Genomic DNA, 26994 nt, shown 5'->3' with positions numbered 1-26994 from the left:
TATCCGATAAGGTGGCATGAAAAGAATCTGAACCCCCTCCTTTCATCAGGCTGCCTTGTTCTTCTACAGTTGACGGTACTGGGTCCAGCTGACAACTTGCAGGGTGTGTAGAAAGCAGGAAAAGAGAAAAAGTGACCAAGGTTTATAGGGAGTGCTCCTAGATTTAACAAATAAAACGTATCTGCATGTGGCAACAGAGCAGTTCTTTTAAAAACTCTTAAAATAAAACTTACGTGGCAACTTAAGAGTCAAAAGAAAGCTCTTCAGTGGTTTTTATTAGGATGGTTCCAAGTTCTCTACCTAATCTTTAACACCTAGTATAAATACTGAATTCATATTGCTTATATTTGTGAAGATTTACTGTAGTTACTGGCTTATAATTAAGCAAAACATCACTGAATCACCAACACAAGAGTGAAAAAAGTCATTTTAGAAAACGAATGTTTAGATAATAGGAGGATGAAAACAGAATTATACCTGTGTTCTGCTGCTGGAACAGAATAGCCTGGAACAGGATCTCTTGTTCCATAGTATTTTTTAACAAAAGCAATTCCTGCTACTGTATCTGTTCCTTTGAAGTTAACCAAATGAGCAGATGCTCCTATGCCAGCAGTCTGGAAAATAAAGCACACACCAAAATCCAACAAAAGGAAAAGACTCATACTTTGAGGTATAAAGTGCATCTCTCAAGGGAATTCCTGTCTTCAAGCCATTCTTGGAGAGATATTTTACTATTAGCAGAGATAACAGTTCCTATGACAAAGATCCAGTGTCTCCTAAACATTTAAGGAGCCAACTGTTACTTCTAGCAGAGAGACCTACTGAATCGTGACCCACCCTCATTTCCCACCAGCCTCTTTTTCCTTACTCTGCCTTGTGCCTTTCTGTAGAACATAATTTGACACCTCTGCATTTATTATAATATATAACATTATACGTCTGTCCATCCATTCGATATGTAAAGGACAGGGGCATTTGTTGAAAGCTTCATTCCACATACTCTGGACAGAGGCTAACACATAGTAAGTATTTAATATATATCTATTGACTGAATGTCTGGAGTTTTAAGATGTAGCCTACTCAGAAACAAGATCAGTATCGGTAACATCCCCCAAATTTATAATTTAAATTACCATTCTAACCAACAAACCACATTCTATGAAATGAAGTTCATTTCAGTTTCTTACCTCTTGGGAAGAAACTCCTCTGTAGCCAAAATCATGTAACTTGTATTCCAGACCATTTAAGTTACCAGATGTCTCCAGCAAATATTTGGCCAATATTTTCTTCTGCTCTCTAGAATTTGTGGCCACTGTGATTGGATACCAGGACTGAACAAGAATAGTCTGTAGTGATAAAATCAATCACAAATATTAGGATATAAAATACCAATTTCTTTCTGAGTAAAATCCCTGCTTTCTCTGGAGGTATGTCCTAGACCTCCATACTACCAGAAATACCAGTTAGACATCTGAACTGTCGAGCAGGATGCCCGCCGCGTGCAATCCGGAGATAGTGCATAGCTTAGCTCTCAAATCATCACACAAAGGATAAGCACAATAGGACCTTAGTAGTACAGAACATCGAATTACCTAGTTTTTAGTCAAAGCGCCAATGAAGCAAATAATACTTAGAAAGACTGTGATAAAGGACAATTTTTTTTAAAATTTTCAATCTGTCATGGACAAATAGTTTTATAAAATACATTCACACTTAGGTATTACGGCAACTACCATGAAAGTTTCTAAATAAGTTTGGTTATCCTCAATTACTGTATTTAATGTGGACCTGTATCAAATAGTTTATGGACCACCATGGGAATACCAGTCGGTTATTTAGCTCAGCGATGCTTTCGCTTAGCACTAGAGAATTCTATTCACTGAGTTGTGCTTTACATTCTGGACTTTTATCCACTCATTTTAAGAAAGCTACATGAAACATTTCTGCATATACTATAAAACTGTGTGGTCACTGTCTATTTTATAATGTGACCACACAGTTTTATAGTATGCTTTTTGGGCTAAACACGTTTAGCCCAATGTGTTCAATCCTCAGCCCCTTTGTAAGTCTGAGACATCTTTACAGAACCCTTGGGCTCTTCTAAACATGTTTTGAAATCTGATTGCAGATTTCTAGCACCACTATTGATATTGATAAAGTAATTCAATAATTTTAGTGGGTTTTAAAATTCAGTGTACAGTGAATAGCAAAGAATATTAGCAATAACTCTGAACATACACTGGGGAAGGTCACTGGAAGGAATACTATTTAGTGCTATTTAAAATGTTTTAAATCAAGGATTGCCTGAACAACATCTTTAAGTCTGTAAATAACAAGTTGTCTAAATATAACATTTTTAACTTTATGGTTGTCTAGTGAATTACACGAAAATAATAATGATTATTTCAACAGGGTTTTTGTTGTTTTTAAAGCTAGTGTTTTTTTCACTTTCTGAAGAAAATAAAAACATACATGAAGCAAGGTGAGCTGGGAATTAGTCCTCCATGTCCATAAATATCTGCTTTATGGATGTTCAATTAGACACAAGGGCAAGTACTTATTGACTAAACCCTCAATCAGAAAATAAAAGTGAAAAAAGTTACCCATAGATGATGATTTTCAAAATAAGATTTATCTGCTTGGGATATTCTGGCACTGAAGCTAACTTTGGATAACTATTCCTTTTGCGTTTTTATAATACCATCCTCTTCAAGTCTAGTATTTCCCAGTAAAAATACTATCACAACTATATAAAAACTAGTAAGTTTTCTTTTACTTTGAATTCACAGTCAATTCAAAGTTTTAAAACACTGCAGTAAACTACTTTAAGTCATTATTTTGGGCAACTGGACATTTTTCCTGGGCCTATTAGCCTACTATAAGTTGATGTCTCATAAAGGGCCCAGTTAATTTTGAGTTTTAAATTTTCTGTCAATTTTGAAAATGTATCTCAAACATATTCTTGGACCTCTTATATTCTTTTAAATTTTCCAGTACTTATAAATAACCTCAAATGTATGATTTTACAATATAACAACAAATTAGTTTAACCAATAAATACTAAGTTAAAGAATTAGTTCTAGTGGCGCCTGGGTGGCTCAGTGGGTTAAAGCCTCTGCCTTCAGCTCAGGTCATGATCCCAGGGTCCTGGGATTGAGCGCCGCATGGAGCTCTCTGCTCAGCAGGGAGCCTGCTTCCTCCTCACTCTGCCTGCCTCTCTGCCTACTTGTGATCTCTGTCTGTCAAATAAATACATTTAAAAAATCTCAAAAAAAAAAAAAAAAGCACTGGGTAAACACGTCTCAAATAGTAAGGTGGTATTTCTATAGTCAATTTCTAGGGTATTTCCTTTAATAGAGAAAATCTAAATTAAGCCACTGAGAAGCTAAGTAGATTATTAATGTCAAAACTATGAGCATGTGAAAACAGGACTACTTAGGTACAGATGAAACGAAAACAAAGAGCCTTCCTCAGAGTCTCTAGGGTATCCTCCTTTTTGGGCTTAGAAATTAAAATGATTAGCAAGTCTTGAGTGTTGTTTAGAAAGAAATATCAGGTGGTAAAACACAGGCTCTAAACTGATTAGATAATGAAGAAAGCTGTTATTAAAAATCTGAACAAAATTCCTTTAGTATAATTAGAATAGAATATCCACAAAATATCCTAAGTTACTAAAAATAAACCTGCGCTACTTTCCTCAGTTTTCTCTATGATAATATACATTTAGGATTGCAACAAACAAGAGAGAAGACAACTGAGCTTTAACAGTAATAGTTCTTAATAATTTCAACTTAGATAAAGTCTCAGAACACTAGATTTCAGTGGAAGGAAACAGGTTATTTAATCCAACTGTCACTTTATAAATGAGAAAACTGAGGCCTGGAAAGGTTTAGTAAATTGTAGAAGATTACACAGCTTTATTAGTAGCAATTCAATTTTTTAAAAATTTGTGTGTGTGTGTGCCTAAAGTGTATTAAGTGAAGATACAGAAATAGCTCTCAAGAGTTAGAGGGGTCCCGACAGGGTTGCCCTATTAGTAGCAATTTTAAAACAAGAATGCCAGTTGAATGGTTTTTACGTCCTCAATTGATGTTAAACAGTAATCAGAATAAAACAATTCACCTCAATCCAATTTGTAAGCCAGTAACACTCTGGGTCTGTGTTTTCCACTGTGAAGAGAACATTTCCTCGGGGAATGACATAGCCCTCAGGAACAGCTTTTATTTCTATTGGAAGATGCCCATCGTATTTCTGGTAAAAGACAATAATAAATTTATTCATTCAACGGATGACATGCAGTTACTTGTTTTAATAAGGTTCTTTATATTTTATAGAAGCTAAACTTACTGTCATAAAAACTGCAATTGTACATGTTACTATATTGCTAGTAATATAACCAAAATATTCTTTTTTTTTAAAGATTTTATTTATTTATTTGACAGACAGAGATCTCAAGCAGGCAGAGAGGCAGGCAGTATAACCAAAATATTCTTATTCTCCTGAAATAAAATTAACTAAAATGATTAACCGTTTAGGCACTGATACTAATTTTAACTTTTATGTTATCAGAGTACTTCTGCTAAGAACATTTCTTACTAGAAGATAATCTCAAACTGATCAAAAGTTTTCTCATTCTTTCAAAAAAAGTTTATTCCGACATATTTTAAAGATATTCCAAGAATACTATCTTCCTTCGTAGTTGTTTTCATAAAAGAAAAGCTAAAGGTTAAAAGACAAAATAAGGGACTGCCATTAGCAACATAAAACGACGACAAACAAAAAAGAAAAGAGAGGGTGCCTGGGTGGCTAGGTCTGCTAAATGTCTGCCTTCCGGCTCCAGTCATGATGCCAGGGTCCAGGGATAGAGTTCCACATCTGATTCCCTGCTCCGCGGGGAGCTTGCTTCTCCCTCTCCTCCCTGCTTGTGCTCTCTCTCGCTATCTTTGTCTCTTGCTCTCAAATAAATAAGTAAAATCTTAAACAAAACAACAACAACAACAACAACAAAAAAACAAAAACAAAAACAAAAACAAAAAGAAAGAAAGGAAAAGAAAAAAAGAGAAAAGAGAGAGAGATCCCTGCCAGTAGAAGAATCTTAAATAGGTTTTCTCTTTATTCTGGTAGTAGGGTGAAACCACTTTAGGAATAGACAGACCAAACATTAAGTTACTTTCTAAAGCTTTGGAAATCAATTTGCAAGTGCAACAGTTCTCTCCAAAATTAGCCTGAAACACATTTGCTACAGAGTATGTTATTGGATACTTAATTATGCCTCCTTTCTTTTAAAGGTAAACGGTGTGGCTAAATTTTGGCTAGGAAGGCAAATTATTTCAGAAATCCCAGGGACAGGTTAACTAGATAAAAGAAAAATCTGTTTAATGAGAGGCACTGGAAGACCTTATGATACAGCAGAAAGAATACTGCCTTAGAAACCGCAGCGTGGACTCAAAAATACTGACTTTGGGCAAGTCATTTAACATCTCTAGGTCTCAGACTCTATTCTTAAAACAGGGTTAGGTGAGACTAGATTAGATCCTTAAAATTCTCTGAACATAAAATCAAAAGATTTATCACCTTGGCTACTGGGAATTATATTAATAAGCTTAACACCTATCTATCACTGTTCTCTTCCCAGCAAACCAAATGAGGTAAGTGTAGGAGTTAGCCAACAGATTTTACTAACCTTACTCAAGATACAGAGAAAGTATAGTACATAATGCTTACTTGACTTCTTCAAAGACCCATAAGTAAAAAATAGTAAAACTCAGTATTACACTACAGGCCTGAAAGTTGAAGTATTTCTAATTATTTCGTGTTTGATAGTCTACAATAGAAAAAAAATTTGTTTTTAAGACATAAATTAACACTTTACATGGCAAGATGCCAGAAGATCCCATTCCCAATCCATCTTTGTAGTGAAGACCACCACCAGAGGACATTCAACTCTCATAACTCAATTCCCAGATCTTTGGATGTTCAAAAAGTTTAGGTAATTGATCCAAACATGCTAGGTATGAATATTACAGGACAACAAAGAATAAAAATCAACCTTATGGACTGGCACGGAACCATTCCAATGATTCAGTCAGGGAAATTTCCGAGAATTACTGTATAGTGATAGTCTCACCACATCTATTCCCTTAAATAATGTATAGCCAAGAAAAAAGACCTAAATTTTACAACTGCCAAATAACCACGCCCCTTTTAATTATAGCACATCTTCAAAGAAAAGATCAAATCACCTTTCTGAAAAATGCTAGTGATTTAAATAATAATTCATTTATATTATAACCAATTATTTAGACCTGCTATAGAAAAAAATTTAAATGTTATCCTTAACTTTTCACAAGAATATCTAAAATAGTAATTATATTTGGGTCACAGATGGAAAAAAATTATAATTACAGTCTTTTACTCAAATTCCTTTGTAAGAAATTTTGAACTAAAAGTAAAATCAAAGTAAAGCAAAACACAACATTTTTTTACCTCAAGAATGTAGTTCCATCCCTTTTCATTAAAGACATCATCCTGGAAATGCTCTCTATACACTTCTTTGGCTTCCTGGATCTTCTCTTTGGTCACTACTTTACCTGAAAAGACAAATTCCTCCTTTTTACATTTCTAAAAGCATTCTATAAGTTGCTGAGTTGCTGTAGGATCAATCTATCTATTTCACCATTCTATGGATTAAAAAAACCAAGAACTGAGAGGTTAAATAATCACCCAGAGTCAACGGCACAGCCAGAAAAGGAATTTGCCCTTCTGCTTGTTCACTCTAAGCATATATGGTTAAGTTTTTATTTGAAAAGCAGATGTGCAGAAGAAATTATTACACGAAAAGGATTTTTTTAAATCACAGTAATAAGTTAACTTCTAAGATCATTTATCACTGTAATGTATTTTCAAATTTGATACAGATAATTTTCCAGGTGAACCTTTTCACTTTATTCATAAAGGGTGTCTTTGGGGCTGATAATCCAATAATTTTCACAACGACTAAGTGTTTGCTCCTCAAATACACTTTTAGTTATCTTTAGCTGTAAAATGAGGATAATAGTAAAGTACCTACTTATAGAATGACTTTGAGGACTAAGTGAGTTAAGACATATGAAGCACTTGGCACAATGCTGGCCTATAACAGGCAATTAACAGATCTGAGCTATAATTAAATAACATTCTATAAAGTTTTTAAGCTATAGAACTGAAGTATGACATCAATCTTTAGGACTTTCTCTATATAAGGTCACTAGAAAACTCATTTAAAATATCTTGGGAAGTCTTACTGCAAAGTACTGTGGATATTCAAGTCGGTTTTCAATGGTATAACATATCTGAACTATCTGACCTTAAAACTGCCAAGATTACAGGAAAGATTATCTTTGTAAAATTCAACTTAATCTGTGTTCATTTCTGAGACTATTTTTATTTGAAAAGGCTTCAGACATGAAATTTTCCAAAATGTATAAAAACCTTTGTGAACTTTTTTCACCCTAGAAATACCATTATAAAACAAACTGGACATTCAAATACAAAACTTGATCTTAGCCAAAAGGCCAAGAAGTGATGGACTTTCAAATACAAAAGCACAGAAATTATTTTGGGGTTTTTTCCATTTTAAAACCTATTGTAACTAAGGCCACAGTGTCAGGCAGTTCTGAAAAATAGGCTTTTAAGATAAAACAGACTATGACAAAAATATTCTAATTGCTACCACAATTCAAAATGAATTCCTAGATGAATAATGAATCCTTTACTGTGAATTAATGACTTAAATATATAAACATACCAGGTTAGCCTCAGAAAATTGACTTTTCTAAACTTACTCCCGAATTAGTTTCAGAAATTCTTTCTCATATTTAGAATAAGCCCATACACCAAAGTTTAAGATTTAATGCATTCAAATTAACAGAGTTTTTTACAATTCCAAAATAACACCTGAAACAGTCAAAATAGTTAAGTAAATGTCAAAATTTAACTATTTGAAATCACAGAATATAATATAGGAGAAAATTTATGAAGTGTTACATAAAAGCAGTGTTTTAAATGTACTAGGAAAAATAATACCTTTTAAGTACTTATTAAGAATGTACTGCAACCCATAAAATACTGTTTCCTCGTATTTCACCTTCTTTATTTTGGAGTTTTCTGTCTTCTTTTCACGGCATTCAAAGTAGGAATAAACTTTGCTTGTATTGGGTGGGTACTGTTTATAGTGAGTAACCTAAAGGAAAGAGAAATATTTAAGTTAGAGAACATTAGAACAGAATACAAATCATGGCAGAAAAGGCTTGAAATTATCTAAAACCAGAGGAACTACACTTCTTATTTGCTACTGATCAGCTTCTTTTCCTAGCTGTAAAGAATACAGAAAGAAGCACCATACTTATTAGGATACTCTTAGTAGTTCATTCAGTTATCTTAATTTGAAAACCACAGGACAGCATTAAGTTTTATAAACAAATAAACTGAACTTAAAGAAGTATGAGACCTTTAATGGGATGGACCCTTGAAATGAAAGTTCGAAGAAAGGTATCTGATTTGGTCTTGGGGAATGGTCTTTCTTCAGGATAGAGAAATGTAGCTACCTGGGGTGGGGCATACCCATGATATAAAAAATGAACTGGAAGCAGCATTTGGTACTGCTACTATCCGAATGTGCTATATTTGATCAGTCAGTAGTCAATGACTCCCCATGACTCTACTTTGTATAGTGAGGCTGTGAGAATGACTCCTTCCAGTCTTCATAGTAACACTATGAAAACCTGGATGAAAGTAACAACAGCAGCAAATAAATAACTAACCAACCAACTAACTAAAGAAATAAATAAATAAGTCCTGTTTATAATATTACTTTTTCTCAAATTTCCTCTGAATTGGGAAATAAATCCCTGTCCAATGTAACATCGAATCTTTAGGAGTTGAAAAACATGAAGTATTATTTCTTTTCCATGAATTTGAATTGGAGTTACTGTTGAAAGTTAATATGTCTTTGTTTTAAGAAAAAAGTGAGTTCATTTTAATTTGAATTTTCTTATATTTTAATGTTGTTAAAACATTCTACCAATAGAAAGTAACTGGAAGTATAATGTGTATGTGCTCTGTTGAAACAGTAGGAATGAAAATGCCTTAAAGGTTAAGGTACAGGGCAGTCAAGCAGGTAATGGTGTAATGATCGTTGCAGAACAAGTTCCATGGATGACACTGTGAAGAACATAAACCATTCTTCCTGTTTAGCTCTGATCCTAATTTAGGGAAACCAATGCCTTCCTTGTTTGGATGCATAATCGTAAAGTAAAATGGCTTTAACCTAAAAAATATTTGTAGATTAGCATAAAAAATTCTAAAATAAATATACTCTATATAGAAGCAAAAAAAAAAAATCACAAATGTTTAATAAATGTTTCTTCTCCAAAAGAAGCAACCTGGAACTCTATGAAAACAGCACCCTTATGCTGCTTGAAGGCAACCCGCATGAAGAATCTTAACCTTGGAGATAGAGACCAGGGTTTGGCTTGGGTTTTGTTTTTGTTTTTTTATGTCAGAATCTAGAGACTGATACTACTGGAAGCTGAAGTAGTAGCTCAGTGAAATAACTAAAACAAAACCCAGAGCAGTTAAATATATGAACCAATTCACCAAAATGCAAATATTTGAATGATACCCTAGTAATAAATAACTACTATTTCAACTACTTAAGAAACTGATTGGGAAAAGGTTAATACCACCTAAAAACATACCCAAGATGTATATAAACATGAAAATGTCCAGTTTACAATGTAAGTGACTCCAACTCCTTTAGTGGGAATAAGCAGTGAGGTAGAAGAAAAGTCAACTCCAATGAAGTAAAAACCAAAGGTCTGGATCACATTATGCAAGCTCACAGAAGTCAGATTCACAGTTGTGACTCTCAGTAGTTTGACCTTTTTGCAGTTCAGATACTGAAAGGTGCATTTTATAAATTTACTTTTTCTACACCAGATTTAAAAGTATTAGAAGGCAAATAAATTATTTTCATCACCAGTCAAAAGCTGAATGAAAATGTCCCTAAACTATATAACCCCATTTTGGCCTAAAAGTATACTAAAACTTTTTGATCATGCAAATACAGTTCCAGTTTTGGACAGTGAGTATGTTTAGAATTTCAAAGCTTTACTACTGCCATGTTCTTTAACTATGTACTTAAACCTCTACATAAATATTTGGAATGCTTCCTCTGAAAACAAATGTCATTAAAAACACAGAACTGTCTAGGCTGCTTCATCAGAAACTGTGACTTCTAAAATCTTCTTTGGAGAACTTTCGAGAACTGTTCTAGAATTTAGCTTTAGAAGCTAATTCTCAGGCAATTAACCGCCTACCAATGAACACCCAATATATGTAAAGAGCCAAATAGTATGTTTGGATCTATTTATATTAGCTTATGCCATTGTTTTAATGGGAAAAAAATGTTTAAAAAGAGCTTCTTAGTAAATATTATTCTAAGAATATAGCCAACAGAAGATTTATAATGGTTCCAAGTTTTGCCAGGTTTACTAGCATTTTACTTTCTTCATTTTACTTTCTGCTAAACCGCTCTCTCAGTCAGAACCACTTGGAACCTTCACTAGAAAATGAGATGATACAGCAGAAAATCAAATCATTAAATTGCTATTTTGTAAATAGTTTATTCACAAGTATATACTGTGTATCCACTATGTATCAGGCATTGTTTCAGGTACTGAGGATGGGGAAATAAAATGGACTAAGGTGGTTTTTAATTCTCAAAGGGCTAATAAGGGCTAGAAGGTCAGAGAAAAACATATAAATCAACAAAATAACTTCAGATCGAGATGTAGGTTTGAAAAATTAAAAGAAAATGAGGGGCTAGAGGGGGCCTGATAAATTGCTGTAAAGACGGGGCCAGGAAGGCTTCTCTGAGATGGTGACAGGTGACAGGACCTAAACTACAAGATAGGAAATACACTGACTTAAGGGACGAACACAACATGTGTGGTTGGTACATGGAGAGTGGGGAGGAGGAGGAGGGAGTACATGGTAAGGTCACAGAGAGATGCAGGGACAAGACTATGTAAGGCTTGTATGCTACAGCAAGGAGCTTGAATATTACATCGAGTACAGTAGGCAGCCATTAGAATGTTTTAAGCGGGAATGAATATGATCTGATTCATATTTTGTAAGGATTGACTTGACAGTGAGGTCAAGAATGGATTACAGGGTGACCAAAGAGGAAGCAGGACCATTAGATAAGAGGCTAAAGACTAGCTTAGGTGATAGAAGTGGCTCATTTGGAGGTAAAGGAGAATTAGACTTATAGATTATATTTGGGAGATAAAAAGGGGGAGGAATTTTATGTTTCCTACATTTTTGGCTTGAGCAACTAGGTGAATAATGGGTGTCATTTACTGAGATGGGGAAGGTTGTGGAAGGAATGGACTAGGAAATCAAGAGCTCAGTTTTAAATATATCAAGTAATGCTAAGAAAGTTTCATAGTTTTCAAAATTGAACTACAAAAGGGGAGCTATATCATATTGGGTTTGTTTGTTTTTTTTTAAGCACTACTTGACTTCTATCAATAGAGAAAATGGTTCTACAATAAATTTAACATTATTTATAAGATGAAAATAGCTAACTTCTCATAATATCTTCAGCAAACCTTACTTCTAAAAATGTTTCCTAAACTAGAAAGATTTTCCTACAGCTAACAGAGCACTAACAGTATACAAATACATATGTGGTAAAGAACACAGGCACATAGGAAAAAGTAGCTCTTTAAATAGAAGTTAATTTCACAGTCATGTGATTGATTTACTTCATGAAAAGCTAAAGATTGTAATCAATCTCTAGGTTAAATATCCTTGTCCCAAGAATGACATTTAAAGAGAAATATGAGGGGTACCTGGGTGGCTAAGTCAGTTAAGCATCTGACTCTTGATTTCAGCTCAGGTCATAACCTCAGGGCTGTGAGATTGGGCCCTGTGTCGGGCTTGGTGCTGGGCAAAGAGCCTGCTCAAGAAACTCTCTCTCCCTTTTCCTCTTCTCCCCACCCCACTAAAAATAATAATAATAATAATAATAATAATAATGAAAAAATGAAGAGAAATATAAGAAATATTTAAGTTGCACAGAATCTTTCTGTAAGAGCAAACTCTTAAGTTTTTTCTGAGCTTCTCCAGATTTCTCATAAAGTTGATCTGATATTTTTTCAAGAGCTTTCCTCTCACAATGGGATCACAAGACACCAAAGACAGCCACTATTAATCTACTTTATCAGTTACAATTTTAACAGCCAAGAAATGATCACAAGCCAACATTTTAACAGTACCATGTGTATATAAGAGCACATGGGAAAATATATATAATGACACAAGTAAGTTATATTATCTATATAATACGGCACTCAGAAGAGGATCCATTCTGCCTTACAATGGCTAAGACTTTCTGTCTTGTCAATGCTAATGTGCTAGAAATAGCAAAAAAATTAACTGATTCTTTATTATTTTCAACGTTATTTAAGATATCTCAAGCCTTAGAAATACTTCTATTGCCACAGAAAACAATTTTTTGCTATTTGACTTTTGAAGCAATAATAACTTCAAAAGCAGGACTTAAAGATTTTTGGATTATATTTTGGGGTCTTCCAAATCAGCCATAATCATACTGCCCCTTCCCATAAACCTCTTAGCACAGAGCTCCTGATAGTTTGTACTTTTTTTTGCCACACCTTTGAAAAAGATGTAGTCAACTGACAAAGAGGACACCTGGTTCTGGTATCTTTGTTTTGTAAAATATTATATAATTACTACTGATTGATCTAAGTTAACTTTCCTATCAAGTGTATTCGTGATTTACATGTAGGATTTTATTTCTGTTGCCTGAGCTTTTCCTATAATTTATAATATAAAACTCACTGGAAAATTGCATTGTACAAATGTACACATAATCTCTGACATACAAACTACAACACTACTCCATTCCTCACAATGATCAGGCTGCTGAGAGTCACTGTGACATAACTGAAGTGTCTGGTCAGAAGCAATGCAAAAGAAGCAACGATGAAAAACAGGAACAGCTCAGACACTGGGCAGCTAAAGTTCCAGCCAGGACTAACTTGCCAGTAAAACCTGTCCCCAACTCTTTTTCCAAAAAGCCCAAACTTTTAAAGTTTGTTAATCTGCTATTAACGAGGTAGCAAAATCTCTAAAAAAAAAAAGCTACCTTGGGTGCCAAATCACCATACAAAAATTATACAATCTTCTTTAATTTCTCTAAAACCAACTTTCACCCACCCTGGATTTTAAGAGACATCTTGTCTTTTACAATACCTTGGAGATTTTCAATGTTTATTAAATGAATTAATGAAAGTGGGCTGAGTTCCAGATAACCAGTTTAGAAATAAACTTTTGAGAAGCAACCCACACTGGACAGCACAATTCATAACAATGGGTGATGTGTAAATTGCTTAGAGATTACTACTGGACACTATATAAATTTTCAACTTAACTGTCAACATCTTCCATCTTAATCTGCTAATAGGTAAAATGTTCAGAAATAAACTATACTCTCCTATAGTTTGTTACTAACATTATCTACGTAGAAGCAAGGGAATGGAACAAGGAATAGAAATGCACTTTTTAATGAGCCAGTTATTTGTAAACTAATCAATGGCTACCCCAGGGACAGGCAGTTGATGGGGGTGGGGGTAGGGGTGGTGGGGGTTGGGAGGGGAGCACCTAAACAAAAATCTGACTGGTCTCCTTTACAAAAAGTTCCAAATGCTTTTTAAGTACTGCAATGGCTAAAACAGCCCAATACACAACATAAATACAACCCAGCAGATACTTTTACTTTATGCCATTTTGAAAATGATTAAATAAGAGCCCAGGATGAAAATGGAAGAAACAACTATATTAACCTGTTTCTCAGTTCCTTATTATGTATTTAAAATAGTATGAGATTACAGAAATGAATATATTTTCCACCTTCCTCCTTTGGTCCGAATTGTCTTGAACCCCCCAGAGAGGATACAAGTAAAAACAATATAACCATGTTGTCATGAGCTTGGACACTACCCTACTACCTGCAAAAAACCTTTCTGTAGACTTTAGACAACAAACTATTCTTTCTTTAGTTTTACAAGAAGAAACCAACAATATTTTCTCTTCCATCAACACATCTAAAACCACTAGGTTCCCTACTTACATTAACCCAGTAGTTCGTAAGTACTGATAAGAATATGTAATAGTCTCATGGAATTGCCAAATAAAAATTTCATTGTTTCTAACCTCAGGATTATAATTTCTGTCTCTTCTTCATCTAAGAAGATAAAAAGGTAAAAATGGAAATAGAACATATGAACCTGACTGAATCCTCTTGAGGGATTTTTGGGAAGGAAAAATGAAAAATCTTACTAAGATATAAAACCTTTTTAAAAGAAATTTTTAAAATGATTTTATTTATTTATTTGAGAGAGAGTGTGTGCACACATGCAGGCGCACAAGCAGGGGTGGGGAGGGGCAAAGGGAGATGGAGAAGTGGGCTCCCAACTGAGCAGGGAGCCCAACACAAAGCTCAACCCCAGGACCCTGAGAGCAGAGCCAAAGGCAGATGCTTAACTGACTGAGCCCAGCAGCCCCAAGATGAAAATCTCAAAATGTTTCATATTAGACAAACTTGGAAGATGGTGGCAGAGTGGGAGGACACAAGACTTGCCTCATCCCACAGCTAGATAACTATCTAGTCACCCTAAATACCCTAGAAACTGACCTGAAAACTGGCAGAACAAACACTACAATTAAAAGCAGAGAACACGCCACATCAAAGAAGGTAGGGAGTACGGAGATAAGGTTTGGAAGAAATGGATCATGGTCGAGGCTGTGGAAGAGAGAAGGGAGAGAGAAAGGCTAGAGACGGACTAACACACATGGGAGCACACCAAAATGTGAATCCCCATAGCGACTGGCGTGGAAAGCAAGAGGAGCCAAATTTCGTTGAGTTCTTTCAACTAGCAGGGCTTAAAGCCCTGAGTTTTAAAGGTCAGCAGTCTTGGCTATTAGAGCCCAGAGGACACTGCACTGCTCTCAGAAAGAAGGCAAGTCAAATAGCCCATGAACACAGCACGGAAACAGTGCTCTGAAGAGAGACTGGAGCAGACAGTGAAGAGGTTATCTGCTCATCTTGGAGCATGTCCCAGAGGGGCAGCGTGAGATCCCTCTAGGAATAAAGGAACTGGCAGGAGCCATTTCCCTCTCCCTGCCCCTAGCACAAACACAGGACCACCTATGGGAACCAGGGCAGCATCCACATTCCCCACCTAACTTCCTTCCACCAACCCCAACCACCCCCCCCCCCCCCCCCCCCCCGCACCATGCTTGAGTGGAACTGCCCCTCCCAGTCACATTTGCATCAGTCCTAGCACTGTGGGCTCCCTCATCCAGACCAGCCCAAACCCCTGCTCATACAGTGCCTCCAGAGATGGGAGACTTGCGGGGTTTCAATTCCAGTGGCAGTGGCAACAGGCCTCATTCCACAAGCAGAACAGAGCACACCTAGTTAAAACGTGCTGCATTCAGCCAGGGATCAAACATTGCCTGAAACAAGCAAAGACAGGGGCGCCTGGATGGCTCAGTGGGTTAAAGCCTCTGCCTTCGGCTCAGGTCATGATCCCGGTGTCCTGGGATTGAGCCCCGCATGGGGCTCTCTGCTCAGCGGGGAGCCTGCTTCCTCCTCTCTCTCTCTCTCTCTCTGCCTGCCTTTCTGCCCACTTGTGATCTCTGTCTGTCAAATGAATGAATAGAATCTTTGAAAAAAACAAAACAAAAAAAAACAAGCAAAGACAGCCTCTGCAGACGACTGGCCTGAAGGATAAAGTGGCCAGGTATAACAGTTGAGCACATGTAGCACACACTGGAGACACTCCCAGAAGTGTCAGGCCCTGGGGAACAGGGGACACTACATGGCATGACACTGCAGGACCTCTTCTTCGTTTCCCTCAAGATCAGGAGATGTAGCTGATTTTCCTAATGATACACATAAGCAGGCACAGAGACTAAGACAAAAAAATGAGAAGACAGACAAACTTGACCCAAATGAAAGAACAAGACAAGGCCATGGGCAGAGATCTAAGTGAAACAGATATATGTAACATGCCAGATACAGAATTTAAAGTAGTGATCATTAAAACACTCACTGGACTTGAGAAAAGAGTGGAAAGCATCAGTGAGACCAATTACACAGAAATAAGGAATAACATAGCAGAGATAAAGGGTTCAACAAACAAAATAAGAAACATGCTTAATGGAATGAAAAGCATGCTGGAAGAAGCAGAGGAACAAATTAATGACGTAGAAGACTGAGTAATGGAAAGTAATCAAGAACAAAAGAGAGAAAAAATAATTATGCAAAACGAGAATGGACATAAGGAACTCAGTGACTCCATCAAATGTATTAACATTCATATTCTGGGAGTCCCAGAAGGAGACAGCGAAAGGGGAAAATTCTTATTTGAAGAAATAATAGCTGAAAATTTCCCTCAAACTGGGGAAGAAAATAGACATTCAGATCCAGGAGAAATGGAGCATCCCCCCCGCCCCCCGCAACCCCAAAAACCTCAATAAAAGCAGATCCACAGCAAGACATACAGTAATTAAATTGACAAAATACAGTGATTAACTGTTTTAAAAGCAGCAGGACAAAATATAGTCATATACAAGGGAAACCCCATAAGGCTATCAGCAGATAATTCAGCAGCAATTTTCTAAGCCAGAAGAGCATGATATATTCGAAGTGCCTGAATGGGAAACATCTGCAGCCAAGAAAACTATCCAGCAAGGCTATCGTTCAGAATAGAAAGAGAGATAAAAAGAGTTTCCCAGATAAAGACTAAATGATCTCATGATCACTAAACCAGCCCTGCAAGAAATATTAAAGGGGAATCTCTGAGTGGAACACACAGACCAAAAGTGACAGTATAAAGGTAGAAAATAAAGTTAAGTGGCCATCAACTTAATATAGACTGCTAAATGCCAAAGAGATTACATACAAATGTAATGGTAAGCACAAACATAAAACTGCTAATACACAAAGAATAAAGACAAAGAAATCCAAATATATCACTAAAGAAAACCAGCAGACCATAAGGGAGAAATATAAGAAGAGATCAGAGAAAGTCATCAGAAACAACTGCCCCCCCACCAAAATAAATAAAATGCATCTATCGACAATTACTTTGAATGTAAATGGACTAAACACTCCAATCAAAAGGCATGACCTGACAGAAGGGATTTAAAATAAATAAAAGAGCTAGATCCATCTACATCCTGCCTATAAGAGACTCCTTTTAGACCTAAAGACACTTGCAAATTGAAAGTGAGGGTATGGAGAAACATCTATCATGCAAATGGGAGGTCAAAAGAAAGCCAGAGTAGCAATACTTTTATTGGACAAATTAGACTTTAAAACAAAGACTATAACAGGAGACAAAGAAAGCCACTATATAATAATAAAGGGGACAATCCAACCAGAAGATATAACAAGTGTAAATATTTATGCACCCAACATAGGAATACAAGTTAATAACAAATATAAAGGAACTAATGGAAAATAATACAATAATAATAGGGAACTTTAACATCCTACATACATCAATGTACTGACCATCTAAACAGAAAAGCATTAAGGAAACAATGCTTTGAACGAACAGATGGATTTAACAGATAAATTTATAACGTTCCATGCTAAGACAGCAGAACACATATTCTTTTCAACTGCACACAGAACATTCTCCAGAATAGAATACATATTAGGCCACAAAACAAGCCTCAACAAATTCAAGAAGATCGAAGTCATACCATGCCATCTTTTCCGACTGCAACACTATGAAACTGGAAGTCAACCATAAGAAAAAATCTGGCAAGATGACAAATACATGGAAGTTAAATAACATGCTACTCAACAATGATGGATCAATGAGGAAATAAAAAAATAAATTAAAAAGTACATGGAAACAAAATGAAAACACAATGGTCGCAAACCTTTGGGATGCAACAAAAACAATTCTAAGAGGCAAGTTTGTAGCAATATAAGATTATCTCAAAAAGCAAGAAAAATCTCAAATAAACATCCAATCTTACACCTAAAGGAGCTAGGAAAAACAACAACAAACAAAATCTAAAAACATCAGAAGGAAGGAAATAATACAGATTACAGCAGAAATAAATGATACAGAAATTAAAAAAATAATGGAATAGGGCAATGAAACCAGAAGCTGATTCTTTGAAGAACTCAACAAAACTGATGGACTGCCAAGACTCAAAAAAAGAGAGAAAGGACTCAAATAAATAAATCACAAATGAGAGAGGAGAAATAAAAACCGACACCACAGAAATACAAACACATATAAAAGAATATCATGAAAAACTATATGCCAACAAACTGGTTAGAGCCTAGAAAAAATGGCTAAATTTCTAGAAATATATAAACTACAAAACTGAAACAGGATGAAATAGAAAATTAGAAAAGAGTGATTATTAGCAAAGAAACTGAGTCAGCAAAAAAACCAAACCAAACAAACAAAAAACCCTAAAAAATCAAAAGTCCAGGACCAGATGGGTTTACAGGAAAATTTTAGCAAGTATTTAAAGAAGAGTTAGTATTATTCTTCTCCAACCATCCCAAAGAAGTAAAAAAGAAAGGAAAACTTCCAGATTCATTCTAGGAGTCCAGCATCACCCTGATGCCAAAACCAGATAAACACACCACTAAAAAAGAGAACTACAGGCCAATATCCCTGTTGAACACAGATACAAAAATCCTCAACAAAATACCAGCACACCGAATCCAATAATACATTAAAAAAGTTATTCACCACAATCAAGTGGGTATTATTCCTGGGTTGCAAGGGTGGTTGAATATTTGCAAATCAATCGACGTGATACATCACATCAATAAGAGAAAGGGTAAGAACCATATGGTCATTTCAACTGATGCAGAAAAAGCATTTTGACAAAGTACGAGGTATGATAAAAACCCTCCACAAAGCAGGTTTAGGGGGAACATACCTCAACATAATAAAGGCCATATCTGAAAAACCCATAGCGAATATCATCCTCAATGGGGAAAACTGAGAGCTTTTCCCCTAAGGTCTGGAACAAGACAAGGATATCCACTCTCACTACTTTTATTCAGCATATTACCAGAAATCCACACCACAGCAGTCAGACCAGAAAAAGGAATAAAAGGCATCCAAATTGGTAAAGAAGTCAAACATCCACTATTTGCAAATAAATGAAACCATATATAGAAAACCCAAAAGACTCCATCAAAAAAATACTATAACTGATAAACGAATTAAGTGAAGTTGCAGGATACAAAATCAATGTATGGAAATCTTGCACTTCTAAACACCAATACCAAGCAGCAGCAGGAGAAATTAAAACAATCCCATTTACACTGGTACCCAAAATAATAAGATACCTAGTAATAAATCTAACCAAAGACGTGAAAGACCTATACTCTAAGAACTATAAACAGTGATGAAAGAAACTGAAGAGGGCACAAAGAAAGGGAAAGACATTCCATGCTTATGGATTGGAAGAATAAATATTGTTAAAATGTCTATACTACCCCGTGCAATTCACAAATTTAATGCAATCTCAATAAAAATCCCAACAGTATTTTTCATAGAAGCAGAACAATCAATCCTAAAATTTGTATGGAACCACAAAAGACACTGAGTAGCCAAAGCAATCTTGAAACAGAAAAGCAAAGCTGGAGATATCACAATTCTGGAGTTCAAGATATATTACAAAGCTGTAGTAATCAAAACAGTATTGTACTAGCAAAAAGTAGATACATAGATCAATGGAACAGAAAAGAAAGCCTAGAAATAAACCCATAACTACATGGTCAAATAATCTTCGACAAAACAGGAAAAAATATCCAGTGGAAAAAAGTCTCTTTAACAAATGGTGTTGGGAAAACTGGACAGCTATGCGCAAAGAATGAAACTGGACCACTTTCTTGTACCATACAAAAAAATAAATTCAAAATGGACTAATGACCTAAACGTGAGACCTACAACCATAAAAATCGTAGAAAAGAACTTGGGCAGTAACTTCTTAACATCAACCAAAGCAACTTCTGGTTGCTAGGTATACTGCTAGGTATGTTTCCTGAGGCAAGGGAAACAAAAGCAAAAATAAACTATTGGGACTACATCTCAAAAAGGTTCTGCACAGCAAACAATCAACAAAACTAGAAGAGAGCCTACTGGATGGGGGAATGTCATTTGCAAATGACGTGTCCTACAAAGGGTCAATATCCAAATTATATAAAGAACTTATACAACTCAACACCCACAAAACAAATCATCTACTTTCAAAAATGGATGGAAGACATGAACAGACAGTTCTCCAATGAAGACATACAGATGGCCAAAAGACACATGAAAAGATCCTCAACATTACTTACCATCAGGGAAATGCAAATCAAAACTATAATGAGATATCACCTCACACCTGTCAAAATGGCTAAAATCAACAACACAAGAAACAACAGGTGTAGGAGGGGATGTGGAGGAAAAGGAACCCTCTTGCACTGTTGGTGGGAATGCAAACTGGTGCAGCCAATCTGGAAAACAGTATGGAGATTCCTCAAAATGTTAAACATGCAGCTACCCTACAATCCAGTAATTTTTACTACTGGATACTTACCCCCAAAATACAAAACACTAATACAAAGGGATACATGCACCCCTATGTTTATAGAGTATTATTTACAATAGCCAAGATATGGAAGCAGCCCAAGTGCCCTTGACTGATGAAAAGAGGGATGGTATACACATACACACACACACACACACACACAATGGATTACTGAGCCATAAAAAAGAATGAAATCTTGCCATTTGCTATGACATGGATGGAGTTAGAGAGTATCATGCTAAGCAAAACACATCAGTTAAAGAAAGACAAATACTATATGATTTCATTCATACGTGGAATTTAAGAAACAAAACAAACGAGCAAAGGGGAAAAAAAAGAGAGAGAGAGAGATAAACCAAGAAACGGACTCTTAAATATGGAGAACAGGGTTACCAGAGAGGAGGTGGGTGAGGGGATGGGTTAAACGTGATGGGGATAAAGGAATGCACTTGTCCTGATTAGAACTGGGTGATGATACCGAAGTGTTGAATCACTATATTGTACACCCTCAACACATCTACACTGTATGTTACCTAGCTAGAATTAAACCAAAGTCTTAAAACCACATATAAGAAAATAAAAAGGTTTCACATGAGGAACATAAAATATATTGGTCTGATTTGAAAATGGGCAGGAATAGACTTTATGAAATAGGTGCAAATTCTAACAGTGCATTACGTATGCCCTGCTAGGAGATTAGAAAACTTTAAGGTAAATCACTCTTCTAATTAAAAGCATCCCAGGGGCGCCTGGGAGGCTCAGTGGGTTAAAGCCTCTGCCTTCGGCTCAGGTCATGATCCCAGAGTCCTGGGATCAAGCCCCACATCGGGCTCTCTGCTCCACGGAAAGCCGCCTTCCCCCTCTCTCTCTCTGTCTGCCTCTGCCTACTTGTGATCTCTGTCAAATAAATTAAAAAAAAAAAAAAAAAAGCATCCCAGAAAACTGATGTTAAGGCAATTTTACATTCGTTATGTATAATTGCTAGAGGAAGTACAAACTAAAAGAATTTGTACTCCTTTTGTTTTTAAAAGACTAATCAACTTGTTTACATTTCCCATTTCCAACCAAATCATCAATTGCTACATTAAAAAAACTTGGAAATCATTTTAAAGATTTAATTAGGAAAAAAAATTGGCGGACGAAATTTAGTTAAGAAAAAACTATGAATGAGACCATTGTGAAATCACTACTGAAGATACTCAAAACACTAGGAAAAAGACAAGAGAAAGTTTTAAGGTCATGTAAACCATACTTGATAATACTTTGATCTCCTTGCAATGCTGTAGATTTCCACTTTAAAATTCTATTTAAAAGACTACTTGTTAAAGAAACTTGGCTCTATTTTAAAAAAGTACCCATCTAAATTATCTTAAGTAGAATCTTAAGGCGATTGGGAAGAAATGAACAAAACAGAATGTAAGTAAAATGGGATTCTCCAAAATTTTTAAGGAAATATTTAAGGAAAGAAACAAAAAGCAAAAGTTCTCAACAAAAACCAACAATATGAGAGCATCATGCTTTCCTTCATATTCCAAACCACCACGTTAAGTAAATACTAAAATTTATTTTGTTCAAGTGGGGTGTCTGGCCTGACATTTCATCTTTTAAGTGTGCTGGCCAACAAAGCTTAGCAAAGTATAGTTCAGTTTACTTCATGTAATTTGGAACCTAGGGGAAAGAACATTTGCCAGATTTTCCTCTCATCATTCTTTCCTTTACTAATTTGTGTGAGTTTCAAACAAAACTAATGCGGCAGCAATACCCTCAAGTGTCCAATAAGCTTATTAACACAAACGTGTCATTTCTCTGTGAGTTCTCCAGGGTTAAAACTACATTTCATTTAACTCGTGTTTTCACTTTCCTTTTCACAGAAATCCTGTAGTGGCCCTAATGGAATAAGGGCAGCCTACCGGCCTCTACAAGGGATAAGGAGTATGAGTGATCACCAGGAGCCAAGGAGTTTGAAACGGAGCCCAGCGGAGTGGGCCGGGGGAATCCAGCACGTCTACCGCGGGCAGATAAGTGTCCTCCACACCCCGGCCATAGGCAGAAGAACGTGGCCGGCTGCTGCGGCACCCTACTAGGTCCTCGCCCACCTCTTTCTCGGGAAGGGACGTACCTGGCCAGCAAGGGAGGAGCGCACTCGATTCAGCTTTTAGGGGAAAACCCACTTCTCAAACCCCATTCCTTTTCGGCACGGCCGAGCCCCAGGGGCCGTTACCTGACCCGCTCCTCCGGCGACCTTTCGCCAGGCTGGCCCTGCCCGACCCGGCCCAAGGCCAAAAGGCCGCGCTCCCGGGGAAGGCGTGCGCTCGGCCGCGGACGCCCAAGCCTCCCTGGCCCCGACCCCGCCACGGCCTCTCCAGCCGCGAGCCGGGAACCGGGAGCCCAGAGCCCCGCGTCCCGCGCCTGTGGCGGGCCGGCGGGCGGCGCCGGCTCCCGCCCGCCTCAGCCCCTCGCCGCGCCCCCCCCCCACCACGCACCTCAAAGCCCCGCCTCCTGCCGTCCATCCCTCCATCCCTCCTCCATCCACCTCCTCCCCACTGCGGCGCCAGCTTCACCTGCCTCAGCCCGCCGCCGCCGCCGCCGCCGCCGCCGCCCAGCCGTTCCTTCCCTCGGGACCGTGCCGCGCCACGACCCCAGAGCGGCGCCCCCCGCCCCACAGCCCCGCGCTTGTCCCGGACGCGCCCTCTCCTTCTCCTTCACCTGCCCCCGCCCCGAACCTCTACCTTGTAGGAGTCGGTGGCCAGGAGGATGTTGAACTCGGCGTCTGCCGCAGCATTCATCTCGGGCGGAGTGTGAGGGCCACGCGCCGCGAGGTGCCCGGCGCGGCGGCGAGGAAGGAGAAAAATGGGCTTCACCGCGCTCCGTTGCTTAAGTCACCGCTCGGTCGGAGGGGCGGGGGAGAGGAGGGAGAAGGGGAGTGGGGAGGAGGGGCCACAGAAGGGCGGGCCCGGGAGCAGTGACGCGGCGTGGGGGTGGTGGCGCCGGTAGCTCTCGAGATCTCAGCCCAGGGACTCCGACCGACTCCTCACCTCGGCTCCCCGCCCCCACCCCCGCCCCATTACCCCGGAGGGGACGCGAGGGGCGGGGCACGGCCGCGCGTGCGCAGCGCGTGAGGGGGCGGGGCTGGGGGGGAGAGGACGTGAGGCACGCGCTCTTTCTCCGGGACGCCAGCTCCGGGAAAGTGGAGGCTTCCGGGCAGTCCCGGTGTGGGACCCGCGTCCCTGCGTTGATTTCATTTCCCGGCACCGCTGAACGGAGAGCGGCGGGAGGGGGAATTCCCAGCCTCGCCCCTCCTGCGATTAGCGGGTTCGTCCGCCTGGCTGACACCTTCCTGTCCTACCCTGTCCTGGCTCATTTTCTGAGTCCTGAAGTCACGCCACCCGGCTGGGGGCCGTGAAGCCTTCCTCTGCCGGTCTCCCCATCCCCCTCCCGCAGTTACTCACCTTTGTCTCCGGCTGGGACTGGGGATCGAACCTTTTGCTTGCATCCCTCTTGTCCCTCCAGGTCCTCCCAAGCCTCTCTTTAAAATCCGAAGAGCGGCGATGAGGAAGGTCTGAGGGGTCCCTTTGCTCTGCATCGACTCCGCTTTCCTCTGCCTGTGTTGCTGAGCTCTTGGATCCTTTGAGTGATGTTTTGACTTTTTTCCGCAGAAAATAGTCTGCACGTGAAGGCGGGCATTGAATTCAGTCCTCCCAAATAATGAAAGTACGAGGCCTAATTGAATCTAACAGTGCCTAGAAGTAAACGGCAACGGGCCAAGTTGTGACACGGTGCAAAACTGATTTCATCATTGCTTTAGTTGTTAAATTTTGGGAAATGATTTGGTAACCTCCAAAAAAGAAGCAAGGGATACGACGTCGGATGACTTCACCGAAGTGTAGACGATCCACTTACGCAATTCTCATACGTGATTGTAGTTTTGCGTAAAATTAAGATTTCCTTTGTCCACATGATCAGCAGCTGCTGCTGCCTTTTAAAAAAATTTTTTATTCCAAGATTTAGGTTTTACAAGATACAAGTAGCGGGGCGGAAAACGGATCAATGAAAACAGGCATAGGAACTCTATAGACTATTTTAAAATTAAAAGTTGGTAAAAATCTCACTTTATCGGGGAGTGGGGGGTGGTGTGGGATGGGAAGGGGGACGCTGTGAATTGAGAGATTCATCACAACAAAACGGAGACCTCCAGTTAAAAGCAACTTGGGTCCCGACTGTGGTCTTGGAATAAGTGCAGATTCTTGACAGTCGCCTCCATCTATAGAGTCCATACAGGCAAAGATCACGGAAGTGGTGAGATACCAAGTTAGTAATAATAAACTCACCAAGGTATAAATAATAATACATTTAGAATAAGAATTTTCAGCCAAAAGTTTGAAAACAGAAGAGGCTTTTTCCCCCCTTTTTGGTTATTTTTTAAAACAAGTAGGTAAATTACTTAATTTTTTTTTTATTTTGGCAAATTTTATTAAGTCAAGCAGTGTGATTCAAAGAAGGAGGATGATCCTTTATGCCTCTCTTGATTTGGTGTTTTCTTTCTTCATTTAAAATTTCCATAACCTACCTTACTTAAATGACAGATTTTTTTGGCTTAGCTTCCTGGAATCCATGTATGTATAACTGACCATTGTTTATGCTGCCTTATTCAGGAAAAAAAATTGGGTCCTGATTACAAAATGGGCTTTGTTTATGGTAGGATTTTCTTTAAAGCAAAATAAAATTTGATCTTGCAGTCTTTGAGTTGAATTTGCATTTTTAAAGTGAAAAAGTTTATCAATTCAAGCAAAAATGTTAAGATTGCATTGTTTATTAAATGTAGGAAAGTCACAAGGCCTGCATACATATTAGTGACTTAACCCCTCACAGCACCTCCAGAGGAAAAGAAGTTATATTTGCAATAGAAAAAAAATCACCATTTGCCTGAGAATCAGGCACGCTGTATGTAACTACCTACATGCTTAACACAGGACCAATTCTGAATTAATTGGGCTTCAGAACTATGAAATGATCACCAAATACAAAGTTAAGATTTCATTTTTAAACAGCCTCCCATGAAGGACGTTTAGCACGTTTATCCCACGTTTATCCAGTAGCATGTAAGTTTCTGAGAAACTGCTTCTCATGGGTACCCTCACATGACAAATAATAAAAAGACTCAGTTGGTTCCCCTCACTTTATTCAAAGCCCTGAGTTAAACTACCATTCGTACCCAATGGCCAGTCATGCAGGGTAAACTGGACACCCAGCTCCTGATTTATATCCCTTGGAGTGCTAGGACAGCTTGCCACTCATATATGTGATCAGGCAAAGTGGGTGTTACTGTACCACTCCTGTTTCCACACACTCTTCCAGACTCCGGCACACGTTTGTATTTCAAAGTTGCCTCAGATATTCCCATATGACCTGGTTTCACTTCAGTAAGGAACAGTTCAAAACAAAACAAAACAAAACAGGAAAAAAAAACCCTAGAGAGGTAGGCGTGGGATTCACGAATCTGCAACTCCTGACAATGGTCCTGTCCATCCCCCTTTATAATTTCTTCTAGTTTTACCAAGAAGCAACAATTGTCACAAAGATAAATGTAACAGAAGAACTTTTTAATTAAACTTAGGTCTTTTCTTATTCAAACTTCCATGGTGCTTTGGGGCCTTCTCCAGAGTTGTAATTTCCCAAGGAAAGGGACTCATCTACAAAAAGATGTCGGTCTTCGCAGATCTGATTGTCAGCGCTGCCCACCGTTGACGCACTCTTCAATGACTCAGCGGCTGGGTCCTCGCAGGCACACAGGAACACACAGAAAACCGCTGAGTCTTCTGAACGTACAGAAGTGATAGCGTAAGTGTAACCCACAAACAGGAAGGATTAGCACATGGACTTGGGTTGTTCACGGTCATTGCACTGCAAATGTCCTTAGCTCTCAAGACCCAGCCCCTGCCCAGATGACTTTCCTTCTCTCCCTATCGAGACCTGGGCTAGATCCCATTCTTTCATAGTACCTGCACCATGCCTGGCTCCATCATCTCCCAGCTGGTCCCAGATCCTTACCTTTTCTTCTATGGGAGTATCCAAGCTACTGAGCATTCACAGGAAACGTCACACAGCGACACAGGAATCTGCATCCGTTGCAGGACGCCTAGGGTGGCTCTTCCACTCCCTCCATTCAGCTTTTTTTCCCCATTTTCCTCAGAGGTTATTTGAAATGTTTACCTCTCTCCTCAAACCTATGACCCCGAAACGACTCCCTCCCTCTCAGCGCTTGGGGGAGTCCCTTGTGTCAGTCAGGCGATGCCA

The 26994-nt window shown here is 38.3% G+C and overlaps 1 protein-coding gene and 1 long non-coding RNA gene across 2 annotated transcripts in view; one reads left to right on the top strand and one right to left on the bottom strand.

Annotated features, from left to right (window-relative positions):
* The window catches only part of NAMPT (nicotinamide phosphoribosyltransferase), a 38177-nt gene extending 14484 nt beyond the window's left edge, over positions 1–23693 (bottom strand). Inside the window, exons 1-6 of the mRNA XM_047695735.1 lie at positions 23430–23693; positions 8065–8221; positions 6487–6590; positions 4123–4251; positions 1188–1346; positions 478–614 (exon numbers count right to left, since the gene is read on the bottom strand). Coding sequence (XP_047551691.1) covers positions 478–614; positions 1188–1346; positions 4123–4251; positions 6487–6590; positions 8065–8221; positions 23430–23486 — 743 coding nt within the window. The 5' untranslated portion in view covers positions 23487–23693. The remainder of the gene's footprint in view (positions 1–477; positions 615–1187; positions 1347–4122; positions 4252–6486; positions 6591–8064; positions 8222–23429) is intronic.
* On the top strand, positions 11061–25443 carry LOC125081192 (uncharacterized). Its single transcript, XR_007121606.1, has 2 exons — positions 11061–11291; positions 22572–25443. It is a non-coding gene; the product is annotated as an uncharacterized LOC125081192 (long non-coding RNA).
* Positions 25444–26994: the final 1551 nt, after the last annotated feature.

The sequence above is a fragment of the Lutra lutra genome, chromosome 11 (assembly GCF_902655055.1).
Source record: "Lutra lutra chromosome 11, mLutLut1.2, whole genome shotgun sequence".
NCBI lineage: Eukaryota > Metazoa > Chordata > Mammalia > Carnivora > Mustelidae > Lutra > Lutra lutra.
This window is presented reverse-complemented; position numbering and strand designations above follow the sequence as displayed.